General features: G+C 53.8%; 1 protein-coding gene and 1 long non-coding RNA gene across 6 annotated transcripts; both read left to right on the forward strand.

Moving 5' to 3' along the window:
• Positions 1 to 34: 34 nt before the first annotated feature.
• LOC119866943 lies at positions 35 to 5,784 on the forward strand. Of its 2 annotated transcripts, none has more exons than XR_005381884.1 (4): positions 35 to 201; positions 4,556 to 4,656; positions 5,029 to 5,132; positions 5,522 to 5,784. It is a non-coding gene; the product is annotated as an uncharacterized LOC119866943 (long non-coding RNA). The 2 variants fall into 2 exon arrangements; XR_005381885.1 differs by lacking the exon at positions 35 to 201 and adding an exon at positions 256 to 474.
• Positions 5,785 to 5,924: 140 nt separating this feature from the next.
• MPI (mannose phosphate isomerase) lies at positions 5,925 to 13,715 on the forward strand. 4 transcript variants are annotated; one of them, XM_038581015.1, is made up of 8 exons: positions 5,925 to 5,940; positions 6,409 to 6,536; positions 7,408 to 7,608; positions 8,292 to 8,433; positions 8,974 to 9,156; positions 11,329 to 11,502; positions 12,468 to 12,670; positions 13,006 to 13,715. In XM_038581015.1, the coding sequence occupies exons 1-8, from the start codon at positions 5,925 to 5,927 to the stop codon at positions 13,222 to 13,224; spliced, it is 1,266 nt and encodes a 421-aa protein (XP_038436943.1). In that variant the 3' UTR covers positions 13,225 to 13,715. The 4 variants fall into 4 exon arrangements, with proteins under 4 accessions (XP_038436943.1, XP_038436945.1, XP_038436946.1 ...); XM_038581017.1 differs by lacking the exon at positions 13,006 to 13,715 and adding an exon at positions 12,860 to 12,910; XM_038581018.1 differs by lacking the exons at positions 12,468 to 12,670; positions 13,006 to 13,715 and adding an exon at positions 11,745 to 11,776.
• The last annotated feature ends 811 nt before the right edge of the window (positions 13,716 to 14,526 follow it).

Genomic DNA, 14,526 nt, shown 5'->3' on the forward strand with positions numbered 1-14,526 from the left:
CGTCACAGAGGCCCGCCCCGCCCATCGCCCCGCCCCCTGCCCATCGCCCCGCCCACCACGGAGCCGCGGGGGCGGGGCGTCCTCCTTCCAGCTGCTTTCCTCTCGCTGAGTTTGGGGGTGGCGGCGCCCCGAGGCCCCGGGGAGACTCTCCCAAAACCTCTGGGCCCGAGGGCTCCCAACTCCGCTCCGGGAATTTCCCAAGTAAACCAAGTGGAGGCGGCAAGTCAAGCCCCTGGGGTCCCTGGAGGCAGGCCTGGGAAGCCGCGCCGGTCCGGGCGGGAGGGCGGAGTGTGAGCTCGTTCGGGCGCGCCCGGGACGGAGCTCCTGCCCTAGAGGACGTCCTGAGCTAGGCCAGGGCCCGGGGTAGGGCCGAGCCCAGGGGCCCTCGGGAGAACCGGCCGTGCCGCCGTCCACGCACAGGCGACCCCTGATTCTCCTGGGTCCCGTCCCCTGCGGCCCAGTGTCATCGTTCGGGTAATGAGGACCCCCGAGCCGGGTCAGGTGTAGGGCCCGAGCTGGGATCTGAATCTGGACACGAAGCCTTTGTCGGGTGAACGCGGGATTTCAGCCATTGAGCCATCAGCCATGGGGGGACACGGCCACTCCCCACTACCCTTATTTCTTCGTATCTTTCTGCTTTGTTCGCATCTGCTGCCGCCCAATCCAGCCACACTGTCATTCCTTCCTCTGGGCTGGTACAGGGCTGCGGATTGGCCTATTGCTGTTTATGCTGTAACCAGGGATGGCTTTAAAAGGGACAAAATATTATGAAATATTATTATAAATAATATTATTTAAAATATCATTATAAGAATATTATTATAAAATAATATTATATTATCTTAAACCTTACTGCGTAAAGCCCTTCAATTATTTTCCAATTATTTTCCATAAAGGCCTGAATTCGGGGTAGCCCCGGTGGCCCAGCGGTTTAGCGCTGCCTTCAGCCCAGGGTGTGATCCTGGAGGCCTGGAATCAAGTCCCACGTCGGGCTCCCTCCATGGAGCCTGCTTCTTCCCTCTGCCGTGTCTCTGCCTCTCTCTCTCTGTGTCTCTCATGAATAAATAAATAATCTTAAAAAAGAAAAAAGGCCTGAATTCTTGTATGGCCTCTAGGTCCTGTAGGATCTGCCCCCACCTATCTGTCCCTCCAACTGGCTTTTCAGTTTCTCAACTTCCCTGTTCCCTCCCGCCTGGGGGATCTTTCCCATGAAGTTCCCTCTTCCTGGTGTGTGCTTAGCCCATGCCCTCATCAACTTTAGTTAACCCCTACTTATCCTTTTATCCAAGCTCACATGCCCCATCTTGAGGAGTGGCCTCTCCACTCTGTAGGTTAGGTCACCTCCTTCCCCCATAACAAATGCTTACATTACCCTGTAGTCTTGCTTCATAACAAGTATTGCAAATTGTAAGTATACACTTGTCTAGGTGGTTATTTGTTTGTGTTCTAACTAGACAGTAAGCTCCACAAGGGCAGGAGTAGGGTCTGTTTTGCTCACTGTTGTAGTTCTGGCACTAACATAGTACCAAGCACATGATAGTCAATAAGTATTTATTGTTTCCCTCATCCACTTTTCTTACCTTCCTCTTTCCTGTCTAAATTCCAACTATCCTTTAATAAGGTCCTGTTCAACTTTTCTTCAGGGAAATCTCCTCAAGTGGGTGAATGCAAAGGAACCCATTAGAAACTCTACCCCTAACGTCCCATAACCACTCCTCTGAGGGCAATGTAAGGAAAAACTCCAGTGTTTCTCCTTTACTATTTGCACAAAACACTTCTATCATCAGACATATGGGTTTTTCCCCCCCACACTAACCAACTCTCTGGCATTAGATCTGTATCATTCATTGCAGTTGTGATACTATCTATCCGGAGTTAACATCAGATCCCACAGGTTAAGTAAGGACTCAGTCCCACAAGGTTGCTCCCACTCCAGATGCCAATCTCAAGCCCCAGGCTGTCACCTGTACTTCTATAAACTAGGGTTCCCATGACCCCCTCCATAGGTTCAATAACTTGCTAGAATGGCTTCCAGGATTCAGGGAACATTTACTGGTTTATTATATAATAAAGGATAGGATAAAGGATATACAGATGAATAGCCAGTTGAAGAGATAACACAGGGCGAGGTCTGGGTCTTGAGCACAGGAGTTCTGCCCCAGGGAGCTGGGTGTGCCACTCTTCTGGCATATGGATGTGTTTACCCACCCAGAAGCTCTCTAAACACTGAAGTTCAGATATATTTTTTTAAGATTTTTATTCATCTATTTGAGGGAGGGGGGCGGAGCAGAGGGAGAAGGAGAAAGAGTCTTAACTCTTAAATAGGGATCCCTGGGTGGCGCAGCGGTTTGGCGCCTGCCTTTGGCCCAGGGTGCGATCCTGGAGACCCGGGATCGAATCCCACGTCGGGCTCCCGGTGCATGGAGCCTGCTTCTCCCTCTGCCTGTGTCTCTGCCTCTCTCTCTCTCTCTGTGACTATCATAAATAAATAAAAATTAAAAAAAAAAAAACTCTTAAATAGACTCCACACTGAGCATGGAACCCAACACAGGGCTTGATCTCAGGGATCACAACCTAAGCCAAAACCAAGAGTCAAACACTTAACGGACTATACCACTCAGGTGCCCCAGTTCAGGGATTGTTTTTATGGAGGCTTCATCATGTAGGCACGTTTGATTGATTGTTAACTTAGTCTCTCCCCTCTCTGGAGGACAGAGATGGGAGATGTAGGGCTGAAGGTCCCAAGCTCCGAATCATGGCTTGGTCTTTCTGGTAACCAGCCTCCATCCTGAAGCTGTCCAGGAACCCACAAAGAGTTGCCTCATTAGTACAGAAGATGTGGGACGCCTGGGTGGCTCAGCGGTTGAGCATCCGCCTTTGGCTCAGGGCGTGATCCCAGAGTCCTGGGATGGAGTCCCACATCGGGCTCCCTGCATGGAGCCTGTTTCTCCCTCTGCCTGTGTCTCTGCCCCTCTCTCTCTCTGTGTCTCTCATGAACAAATTAAAAAAAAAAAAAAGAAGGACAGAAGATGTTCTGGTCACCCAGGAAGTTCCAAGGGATAAGTGATTTAGGAGTTCTATGTCAGGAATTGGGGTCAAAGGCCAATTATAGGAACAAAAAATGCCCCTGGCACTTTTCCTTTTTTTTTTTAAAGATTTTATTTATTTATTTATTCATGACAGACACACACAAGGGGAGAGAGAGAGAGAGAGAGAGAGAGAGAGAGAGAGAGAGGCAGAGACACAGGCAGAGGGAGAAGCAGGCTCCATGCAGGGAACCCGATGTAGGACTCTATCCCAGGTACCCAGGATCCGGCCCTGGGGTGAAGGCGGTGCTAAACCGCTGAGCCACCCGGGCTGCCCCTGCCCCTAGCACTTTTATTGCTTAGGACTTTACAAAGGTTCTAGGAACTTTGGCCAGGAGTCCATTATTATATCACACATCACAGGCAGCATAGAGATCTTTGCTGTTTGCAGCCTGAAAGGAAAACAGTCCACACAACATGAGGCTAGCCTGCTAGCCTTGTCTGCCCGGCTTAGTACAATGCTGGACTGGTGAAGAAAGAATGGAACTTGCTATCACCAATGTGGAGCTTGCCTACTCGTCTGTCTCTAAAGACCTCTGGGATCGGCCCCCTTCTCCGTGAAAGAGACATCATTTACTCATTCACTCACTCAGTGGGGGAGGAGGTGTAACATATTGGAATTCTATGCTGTTAGGCCAGTTCAGCTCTCTGAGAACCCATCTTTCTCATCTCTAAAATGAGGCTAAAGGCACTCCCTGTCTCATAGGGTGTCTTGAGAATGAAGTGAGACAATTCTCGAAAAAGGCTTAGCATGGTATTTAGCACATAACGACACATGTTCACTGCTGTTATAGCTTGAGCTCTCAGCTGGGCACTGGCAGGAATGTGAAGCTGAATTAGATATAAGGTCTAGTAGGGAAAAGAGGTCATCACTAGGAAAGTGTGATCAGTTCCACTAGAGATAGATAAGAGGTAAGGATGAAAGGCTCTGGGCTCTCCAAACACACTATTTTTCTTAGTGTAAGGAGGGTGGCATGAGGTGGGGTGTGTCCCAAGGATCTTCCTTCCCTGTACAGAGATACCATGAAGGAGTGACTCTAACTCTGGCTTTAGTGGTAGTGGTGGTGGGAGGTGCTCCAAGAAGCCCCCGTGCCTACACCAATCCCTCTTTCTGCTCCCAAAAGGTTCATATGGCTTGGGGGGGGGTAGAGAGGAGGAGAAGGAGAGAGATTCAAAGGTAGGAGGTATGTGGGATGTGCTGTTTGTAGGATTCTTGTTTTCCATTTTATTGTTCCTTAGAAGCTTCCTTTGAGGGATCCCTGGGTGGCGCAGCGGTTTGGCGCCTGCCTTTGGCCCAGGGCGCGATCCTGGAGACCCGGGATCGAATCCCACGTCGGGCTCCCGGTGCATGGAGCCTGCTTCTCCCTCTGCCTGTGTCTCTGCCTCTCTCTCTCTCTGTGTGTGACTATCACAAATAAATAAAAAAAAAAAAAAAAAAAAAAAAAAAAGAAGCTTCCTTTGAAATGCAGGCTGATGTATCTGAGCCAGGGGACCTCCAGGGAAGGTTGATGTCCACAGCCAGGCAGAAACAGAGAAAACAGCACCCCTCCTTTCCCCCCCGGGGTGTGAGGTAGAGACCGTGGGACCTGGGGAGAGGGGAAGGGAAGCAGAGTCAGGACTGTAGCCCCTCATTCCCTGTGCCTCAGCTGGCTGCCCTCCTCCTGGGCTGCTGATTGAAGTCCAGATGTCAGATCCTATTTCCAGAGGATTAGCAAGATTATTCCACAGACAGGGCCCAGCCCAGCCTCTGGCATGCGGAGCTCCACGTGATTCTCTCTGAATTCTGTGTGTGTGCCCTGTGGGCAGCTCCGCCTGGAGGAGGGGTGGGGGTGGTGGTCTGTATCTGTAGTACTTAGAGCAGATAGGATCAGAGGAGGATCAGAGGAGCACCGCACCCCATCCCATGTCACTCTCTAACATACCTGTTATTTCCATTTGATAGAGGAGGAAACTGAAGCTCAGACGGTAAGGTGCATGTGACATCTGTCATCATCAAGCACCAGTGAGCCCCTACTTCTTCACAGCAATTCTTTGCTACTGACCGAGGTACTCGGTAAAACCTGAAGTCCCCACAATAGTTTGCAAAGTTCGGCCCTCTGCCCCCCTGGCGGGCACTCCCACCCCACAACACACCTGCTCACTCCGCTCCAGCCACACTGGCCTCTGTGCCACTTACTCCCGGATACAGCAGGCCCATCCTCGCGTTCCCACCACTGAGTCTTTGCTCAAGCTGCTCCTTCGGCCGGAACATTGCTGGTCCCCTCCAAGTCTGTGCTCAAGCCTCCCCTCCTCAGTGAGACTGAGACATCTTAAATCCTGCAAACTGCCTCCCACTCGCACTCCCCCACCGCTTAACTTTTCGTGACACTTACCTTTCAACATTTTATATGATCTACTTATTTATTATGCTTATTTGCCCGTCTTCTCTTCACCAGGATGTAAGCTCGATGAAGGCAAAGCTATCAAGGGATCTTCGCCTTCCTTTCGGATGCACCGCCAGCCCTTGGAACCGCCCGTGGCATTTTTTTTTTTTCCCGCCCGTGGCATTTTGCCAGCGCTCAGTCAATCTGCGTCCGGTGAAGGGACGAGCGGATACGAGACGCAGGACTGCGGGCGGCAGCCTCCGGGCTTCCGCGAGCTCCCGGGGACCGCTCGAGGGCGGGCACGCGTTCAAGGTCCGGGGCGCGGCCGCAGCAAGGCCCACGGGCCTCCGGGGAGGCGCTCGAGGAACTACATTTCCCATGAGGCTCTGGGAGCAGGGGGGGGGGGCCGCGGGGGCTGCCGGGAAGGGCCGACGTGCCCGGGCCGACGTGCCCGGGCCGGGCGGGCAGCGAGAGGATGGCGGCTCCGCAAGGTGGGCTGTCCGCCGCGGGGCGGGGGCGAGCGGGGCCGGGGCACGCAGGGCGGGGGCGCGCGGGGCCCCTCCGGACCCGGTGTGTCCGCCAGGTGGGACCCGGGCTTGCAGCCCCGCGTGTGGATGGGTGGGCTCCGGGCGCGACGGGGACAGAGCCGTTACTGCAGCGCTCGCGGCAGGGTCGTGAGGGAGGAGCGCGCGTGGACTCGGACGCGGGGTGCCGTCTAGTGGGCTCCCCCTGCTCCCTGTGCGTGCCCCCCCCGCCCCCCGCAACTCCCTGCCTCGCGTCGGCGGAAGAGCCCTCCTGCCCGCTTTGCAGATGGGAACGTCGAGGCCTGCGGCGGAGGGCCTGCACCCACCGTCTGCGCCCCCCCCCCGCCCCCGGGACGGAAGCCGCAGCCCGTGTGCGGGTTCCCCGGGGCTGCGGGGCCAGGCCTCGGAAGCTGACCCGCCGCCCCCGCCCCCCAGTGTTCCCACTTTCCTGCGCGGTGCAGCACTACGCCTGGGGGAAGATGGGCTCCAGCAGCGAGGTGGCCCAGCTGCTGGCCAGCAGCGACCCCGCGGCCGCGATCTCCGAGGACAAGCCGTACGCGGAGGTGAGCCCCGGGCTGTTCCCTTTACCGGCAGGTGGGACCAGGGCTTCCTCCACTCGGAGGGCCCGGGCCAGTCCCGTGGATCAGCCGGGGCGGCCGCAGAGGGAGGAGGCCTTGGCCCCCGGGACCCTGGCAGGTGATGAGCCCAGGTGGTGGCGCCGGAGGAGAGAGGCTTGGGCCTAACAGGCAGGGATTTCCCCCCTTAAGAACTCTCAGCACTTGGGGATCCCTGTTGGCTCGGCGGTTTAGCGCCAACGTCGGCCCAGGGCGTGACCCCGGGGTCCCAGGATCGAGTCCCGCATCGGCCTCCCTGCGTGGAGCCTGCTTCTCCCTCTGCCTGGGTCTCTGCCTCTCTCTCTGAAAAACAAAACAAAACAAAACAAAAACTCTCAGCACTTACTGAATTTTAATTCAGTCCTCTTTGACAATTGAAAATTTTACTTTGACTAGCTTTTACGTTTTAATAGCCTACAATATGCATTTTTTTTTTTTTTTTTCTGCCATGAGGTGACATAAACCCAAAGCACAGCAAGGCATCTACTTTGGAGGTTGGAATAAATGAATGTTAAGCCTTTTCAGAGCCATGTGAGAGACCTTTTTAGTGACCTTGACAGGGCAGGCGTCTTTCTCCTCACTGGACAGATGAGAAAATCCAGACAGGGTGACCAGAAGTAACTAGCCCAGGCCTCCATAGCTGGCTGGAGGCAGAGCCTGAACGGGGTCTCCAGACTACTGGTGTTCTGGGGTCCGTTGTCTTCCTGTATGTCTGTGATGGCACGAGCATCTATGCCCAGGCCTGGGACGCCCATCTCGGGATTCAGGTTGGTGGTGCCAGATTCTTCCTCTTTCCCTCCCAAGTTTACTGTTTTTCCAGTTGTGGATGGGATCCCACCCCCGGGGAGATGCCAAGATACTTGACGACCGCATCTCACAGAAGACACTAGGCCAGTGGATCGCAGAGAACCAGGACTGCTTGGGCTCGAAGGTCAAGGACATGTTCCATGGGAAGCTGCCCTTCCTCTTCAAGGTGCTCTCGGTTGAAACGGCCCTGTCCATCCAGGCACACCCTAACAAGGTACAGGATCAGAGTTGGGGTGCGGAGCTCAGGATACTGAAGAACTCATCAAGGCCCTCCCACTGCTTTTATTGCTGCTTTTACTCCACCCACACCACTCTCCAGCCCAAAGCTAAATCTAGGCCTGACGCCTCCCAATTTAGCTCTGGAAGGCTAGATACTGGTGACACAGGCTGGCAGCAAAGGTTCAGTGGGCAGCTGACCAGCCTGTGCCAGGGGAGCTTCTCTGTGCTCTTCCCTGGGTTCCCCTCATCCAGCCCAGGTCTACTCACTTGTGCTGTTTGTCCCGCTGGCTCTCTGGGAGAGTTCACCTTCCAGGGCAAGGCAGGTGCCCTAGCTGTTGCCTCGGCTCCTAGGCATTTGCCTGTCCAAACGTCTCATTTCTAGAGGGCAGAATAAGACCCAGAGAAGACAAGGATTGAGCCAAAGTCACACATCTTGTTGGTATCCAAAGCGTGGCTTGGTGTTTGGGTTTCCTGATTCACAGTCCAGGCCTCTTAAAATCTCCCCCAGATTTGGCCCATGTTCCTCCCTGGGTTGGCTGAACCCTGAGTTTCTGCACTCTGCCCTGAGTGGGCTCATTGCCGAAAGCATGAAGCCACTGCTGTCTGGTGGGTGGGGCTGGTTCCTGCTAGGTCATGATGCACCCTGACTGTCCTCGTGTCCCTCTGGCCACCCCCCAGGAGCTGGCAGAGAAGCTGCACCTCCAGGCCCCACAGCACTACCCTGATGCCAACCATAAGCCAGAGATGGCCGTTGCCCTCACCTCCTTCCAGGGTTTATGTGGTTTCCGTCCAGTTGAGGAAATTTTGACGTTCCTGACAAGTAAGGTTGAGCAGAATGCTAAGAACATGCATGTAGGGCCAGGATGCATGGGCTGCCCCAGGGCAGAGCGGGGACTGGGGCAGAGAACAGAGGCTGGGTGTGACGGGAGCTGAGGGCTGGTTGGCCCAATGAATTCTTTTTTTGTTTTTGTTTTTTTTTTAGATTTTATATGAGAGAGAGCACAAGCGGGGGGAGGGAGAGAGGGAGAAGCAGACTCCCCGCTGTGCAGGGAGCCCAGCGGACACGGGGCTCGATCCCAGGACCCTGGGATCAAGACCTGAGTGAGCCAAAGGCAGACGCTTAACTGACTGAGCCACCCAGGTGGCCCAGTCCGATGAATTCTTGAAGCCACCAGGGTGGGCCTGTGGGGCCGGGTTCAGGTGTGGTTGCTGAGGCCGGTGGTGAGCAGTTGGCTAGAGCTTGCTTCGTGTTGCCTGGCTCCTTGGTTAGGGATGGGATAGGGGGCCTCCTCTAAGTTCCCACTTCTGCGGGTTCCCTCTTGCCATTCCTGAAGTGGTCACTGGCCGGGCTTTCCTGCAGAGGTGCCTGAGTTCCAGTTTCTGATTGGAGATAAGGCGGCAACTCAGCTGAAGCAGAGCATGGGTGGTGACTCCCGGTCTATGGCGTCTGCTCTGCAGAGCTGTTTCTCCCACCTGATGAAGAGCGAGAAGAAGGTGGTGGTGGAGCAGCTCAACCTGCTGGTGAAGCGGATCTCTCAGCAAGGTGGGTGTTGGAGGCCTGGGTGCAGAACCCTCCTGCCTTGCCCTGGATGCTAGTCCAAGTTCTCAACCCTTCTGCTCTCCTAGAACACTAAAATGGACCTTAGATGACTTAGATGGTCTATTAGCAACTGAGAATATTTTTGTCTTTGTGGAGCAGGGCGCTAGGTTGAGTGCTGCTTCCTCACCGGCTCTTTTCTCTAGCTGACTGGAGAGGGCTTGGAAAACTATTAGATCTTCCCCCTAGGCATCCTGAGACCTCCCCAGCCCAACAGTTGCTCCCCATGGATGGATTTGTACTTTGGGCCTAGAGAGCAGGAAGGGGACAGGGGAATCCTCATCCCTTCTCCAAAGGCCGGAAGCCCAGAGCTTTCAGTGAGTAGATCTTTCTTTTTTTTTGGTTAATCTACACACACACACACACACACACACACACACACGTTTCCTTAAATACCTGCTCTGTGCCCAACCTTGTGCTAACTAAGGAGAGTTCAGGAAATGACTGTGATGGGTGTGGTTGTCACATTTGGGTTGGGGAGTCAATACAAGTAGTGTACAAGATAGAGCGGACTCCAGCTAGGAGCTTATGTGGCACATGTGATGAAGCCCAAGCCCCTTCTCTAGGAGACCCCAGAGCTCTTCTGGTTCTCTCTCTACACATTTTCCTGCTACCTCTGAGCCACAGAGAACTGTTTTACCCAAGCATATCCTATGTGGGCTTTTTTTTTTTTTTAATAAAGATTTATTTGAGAGCACAGTGGGATAGAGCAGAGTGTGGGGGAGGGGCAGAGGGAGAAGGAGAAACAGACCCCCTGCTGAGCAGGGAGCCCAACATGAGGCTCATCCCAGGACTGAGATCATGACCTGAGCCACCCAGAAGCCCCTGATCCTATGTTTTCTTTGTGGTTTTTGTTTTTTGTTTATTTTTTAAAGATTTTATTTATTTATTAATGAGAGAAACACTGAGAGAGAGAGGCCGAGACACAGGCAGAGGGAGAAGCAGGCTCCATGCAGGGAGCCTGACGTGGGACTCGATCCCAGGACTCCAGGATCACACCTTGGGCTGAAGGTGGCGTTAAACCACTGAGCCACCCGGGCTGCCCACTTTGTGGTTTTTTTGGTTTAGTTTTTGCTGTTGTCTCTGCTTGCATGCCTCCACTTGAGGGCTTCTTGTACTCCCAGCAGAATGGATTACTCTCCTGGGGGCTCCCTGTTCCTATGTGAGGTATAGCCTTCAGCACCTGTGAGTCTGTCATCATATGCACACTTGTGAAAACTGGGGTTTTCTGCAGGCCAGAGACCTGTCTCCTTGACCTTTGTGTGTTCCCAGTGCTTAGCACAGAGCGGGTGTGCGCGTCTTCGTGTGAAGACCCAGAACCACCCTTCAATCCAGACAGAGCAGCTGGTTTCTTCACTTTGGCACCGACACATCCAGCTTTTCCTTACTCTGCCTTTCCCCCATTCTCTGCACACTCAAGAGGGTTCAGCTCATACCTTCCCCTCCCCTAACTTCCAAGCCTTCCCTCACTACTCCAGTCCAGGCTGAGCTCACCCTCCCTTGGTCCGTCTCAGGACACAGTTTTGGCACATTCTGTCTCTTGTCATCTGGGGTGACCAACCATCTTGGTTTGTCTGGGACTTAGTGATTTTCTGAGACACAGTACCTTCAGTGCTAAGAAAGGCAAAGGCCTGGGCTATCTGGGACAGCGGGTCACCCCACATAGAACTCTTGGGTTTTCACCTAGAATGATTGAGCTTCTACAGCAGTGGCTCTCAACCAGGGGACATCAGCAGTTGTCTAGAGACATTTTTTGTCTCAAAACATGGGTTAGGGTGCTAGTGCTATCTTGTGGGTAGAGGCCAAGGGTGCTGCTAAACATTGTACAGTACATAGGACAGCCTCCATAACAAAGGATTATCTGGCCCCAAACTTTAGCCCTTTTGGTGGCTGGTATTGCTGGGCATACAGACGGTCCAAATGGAGAAAATGGCATCTGTGTGGGCTGGAAGATCAAGGAAGGCCGGCCCCCAAAGGTTGAGGACGTGGCTAGGAGAACATACCCACCAGTGTCTGGATTCCTGTGGGCAGGGATTTCCCCAGGACTCGCTGGCCAAGGTGGAGTTGTGAACACCACTCAGTGTTCCTGAGTGGCCTCACGTGCTCTGTGACCCTCAGTGGCTGCTGGGAACAACATGGAGGACATCTACGGGGAGCTCTTACTGCAGCTGCACCAGCAGTATCCAGGTGATATAGGATGCTTTGCCATCTACTTCCTGAACCTGCTAACCCTGAAGCCGGGAGAGGCCATGTTTCTGGAGGCCAATGTGCCCCATGCCTACCTGAAAGGAGGTGAGCCATATTTGTCGGTTTTTTTGGGTGTTTTTGTTTTTGTAGATTTTATTTATTTATTCATAAGAGACACACAGAGAAAGGCAGAGACATAGGTAGAGGGAGAAGCAGGCTCCTCGCAGGGAGCCTGATGCGAGGACCCTGAGGTCACGCCCTGAGCCAAAGACAGACAGACGCTCAACCACTGAGCCACCCAGGTGTCCCTGTTTGTTATTGTTTTTTTTTTTTTTCCCTTTTTTAAGATTTTATTTTTAAGTAATCTCCGTACCCAGAGTGAGACTTGAACTCAAAACGTGGAGATCAAGAGTTACATACTCCACGGACTGTGGCAGCCAGGTGCCCCAAGGTGAGCCCCATTTTAGCAGTGAGCCCCACTACCAAGCTTTGCTTCATCATCTAGATAAAAGCGGAAGGGGTGGTCAGAGGAAGATCTTTAAGATCCCATCCAGCTCTGGCTTAGGGTCGGGCAGGGTAGTGGCCAGTAGGGTGCAGAATGCCAGCTTAGTGTTGGACAATTGAACCTTCACATGGTCCTTGTGAGGTCACGGTAGTCTCATGACAAGCCCTGTCTGCATGGTTGGGAACAATGTGAACCCAGGCTACCTGGGATCAAGGCTGTTCTCTCCCCTGCATCACTACCTTTGCATGTCTGTCTTCCCCACCTAGAGATTTTTACATGAAAACAAGTTGCCACAGAAAGGTGTCACATCTGGACTACTGGCTGTCTATCCTCATGGACAGGATTCTGTGGTAGAACGGAGTCTGGGGCTGACATGATTCCCCCTGACGACAGTGGGCAACTGACCACCTGTTTTTTGGTATCTGATATCTTAGCCCATTCTCCCAGGTTATGCATTTCACTCATTGTTTGCCGCACTCTGTAGGCGGTTCACGGCCCTCAGGTTAGGAGACCAGCCCTTCATCCTTCATCAGGTCATTAGTACATGACAACTGTCTGTCCCCAGACTGTGTGGAATGCATGGCGTGTTCGGATAACACTGTTCGTGCTGGCCTGACACCCAAGTTCATTGACGTGCCAACCCTGTGTGAAATGCTCAGCTATACCCCCAGCAAGGACAGGCTCTTTCTCCCAGCACGGAGTCAGGAAGACCCCTATCTCTATATCTATGACCCCCCTGTGCCGGACTTCACGGTCATGAAGATGCAGGTGAGTGGGGTGGCGGCAGTGGTTGTGGTGGGGTCTTGTATGGCTTGAAAAAGTCTGGCAAAGGCCACAATGTAGAGTACACACCGGGAGCTGGGTTTCCTTATAAGTGCACTTAGAGGAGGCCAGTGGGGGGCAGGGATGAGGATGACAGGACACGGTCAAGGGCCCTGCCCATTCCCTTTGTACCAGGGACCAGACAGGGCCTGCACGCTGACAAGAGCCTGAGCAGCGGGGGAGAAGAGCTCTTCTCCTTGCTGCCCTTGAGGCTGTCCTGGGCCCGCTGGGAGCTGCCGGGAAGAGACCACCAGCCGCATCGTCCTGTTCTTTCTGCCCAGGTCCCTGGCTCCGTCGCGGAATACAATGTCTTGGCAGTGGACTCCGCCAGCATCCTCCTGGTTGTACAGGGGAGAGTGACAGCCAGCACTCCTACAGCCCAGACCCCAATTCCTCTGCAGCGTGGTGGGGTGCTCTTCATTGGGGCCAACGAGAGGGTCTCCCTGAAGCTCGCCGTGCCCAGTGACCTACTGCTGTTCCGTGCCTGCTGCCTGCTGTAGAGGCCGTAGCCTTCCTGGCTCTCCTCAGGCCCAGCTCCAACCCCTTCCCTGCTCTGGAGCTGGGCATACCCTGAAGAGCAGGGGTAGAGTAGTGAGCCCCAAGGTAGGGACTCCTGAGCAAGCCTAGGACAAACCATCTCTCTCCCGGGAGGAGGACCCTGATGGGGACAAAGACCAGACACTCCCCTGGTCTTCTCACCGTACCGGAGCCAGGGCCTGCTCAGGGCGGAGGCGGCAGCTCTGTTCCAGCCTACAGCATTAGGCAGGCTGGTAACATCCAGGACTAGCTCAGTGTCAGTCACAGCAAGAGGGTCATTAATTTAAGAACAGGTTTCCGGCCCTGGGACTGCCCATTTCCTCAGCTGCGGAAGAGGGCAGAGCAGGCCTGTGGCCTAATATTGTCACCCTCTGGCTCTGTCAAGGCAATTAAAGATCACTTGTGTTGAGGCTCGGAGGCAGAGCAGTCCGCTGTCTGCGTGCCAGTCTCTGAAGTGGGCTGATGGGGCCCTTCCTGGGTGTCCAGTTTTTGCTTTAATTCCTGCCCCAACAGCTCCCTGAGGTGGGTATGTATGAAGCCCTTTTATAGGAACATCTGGGAAGGGATCTGAAGATGTGGAAGGTGGATCTAAAGATAGTGCAAGATTCTCTCTCCAGTGCTTTCACTCGGCCTTAGGGCAGGGGTCAGCACGCTAAGGCCAGCAGGCTGCCGGAGTCCAGGTGCTTTCAGGCTCCAGTGGCAAAAGGAGATGCATCAGACTATCTGGCCTTCAAGGCCTAAAGCATGGACTTGCCTTTCCAGGGAAATTTGTCAGCCACTTTAGGACATATTCAGTCATCATACAAACAGGGATTTGGGGACAGGATGACACAATCTGTGTTGGGAAGAGAAACCTAGCTACTTTTCCTAAACCGGCAGAAAACATATAGGATGTCTATTCGCGCTGTGCCTACTACCTTCTAGACGTGCATGCGCCTCTGCAGGAAGTGGCCCCACTGTCTGTTTTGCCACTGACTAGTCGGGTCCTGTCACCACATACGAGGTGGAGACTCCCGTGGAGTAACGGTTTAAACCGGCACAAAAGGATCTTTCTGAGCTGCTGCCCATACCAGACGCCCTATATGATGAAAATCTAGAGAACCACCTTCAGATGGTTCTGACTAACCTACTCTGGGGCTTCGTGGCCTCTAAGTTTTTTTCAGCTAAAAGCAAAAGCCGACCTGGGAAAGGAAAGGGTCTGCAAGATGGAACGTCCTCTAAAGAGAAGTGCTCTGCAAAGGCCTGCAGCCTCCAGTGACGCCAGC

Source organism: Canis lupus, chromosome 30 (assembly GCF_011100685.1).
Source record: "Canis lupus familiaris isolate Mischka breed German Shepherd chromosome 30, alternate assembly UU_Cfam_GSD_1.0, whole genome shotgun sequence".
Classification (NCBI taxonomy): domain Eukaryota; kingdom Metazoa; phylum Chordata; class Mammalia; order Carnivora; family Canidae; genus Canis; species Canis lupus.

What these genes read in the sequence shown, in the direction of transcription:
- MPI (XM_038581015.1), top strand. An exon ending in TCCAGGCACACCCTAACAAG is followed by an intron (nt 7,609 to 8,291) that starts GTACAGGATCAG and finishes GCCACCCCCCAG; the next exon opens with GAGCTGGCAGAGAAGCTGCA. An exon ending in CCATGCCTACCTGAAAGGAG is followed by an intron (nt 11,503 to 12,467) that starts GTGAGCCATATT and finishes GTCTGTCCCCAG; the next exon opens with ACTGTGTGGAATGCATGGCG.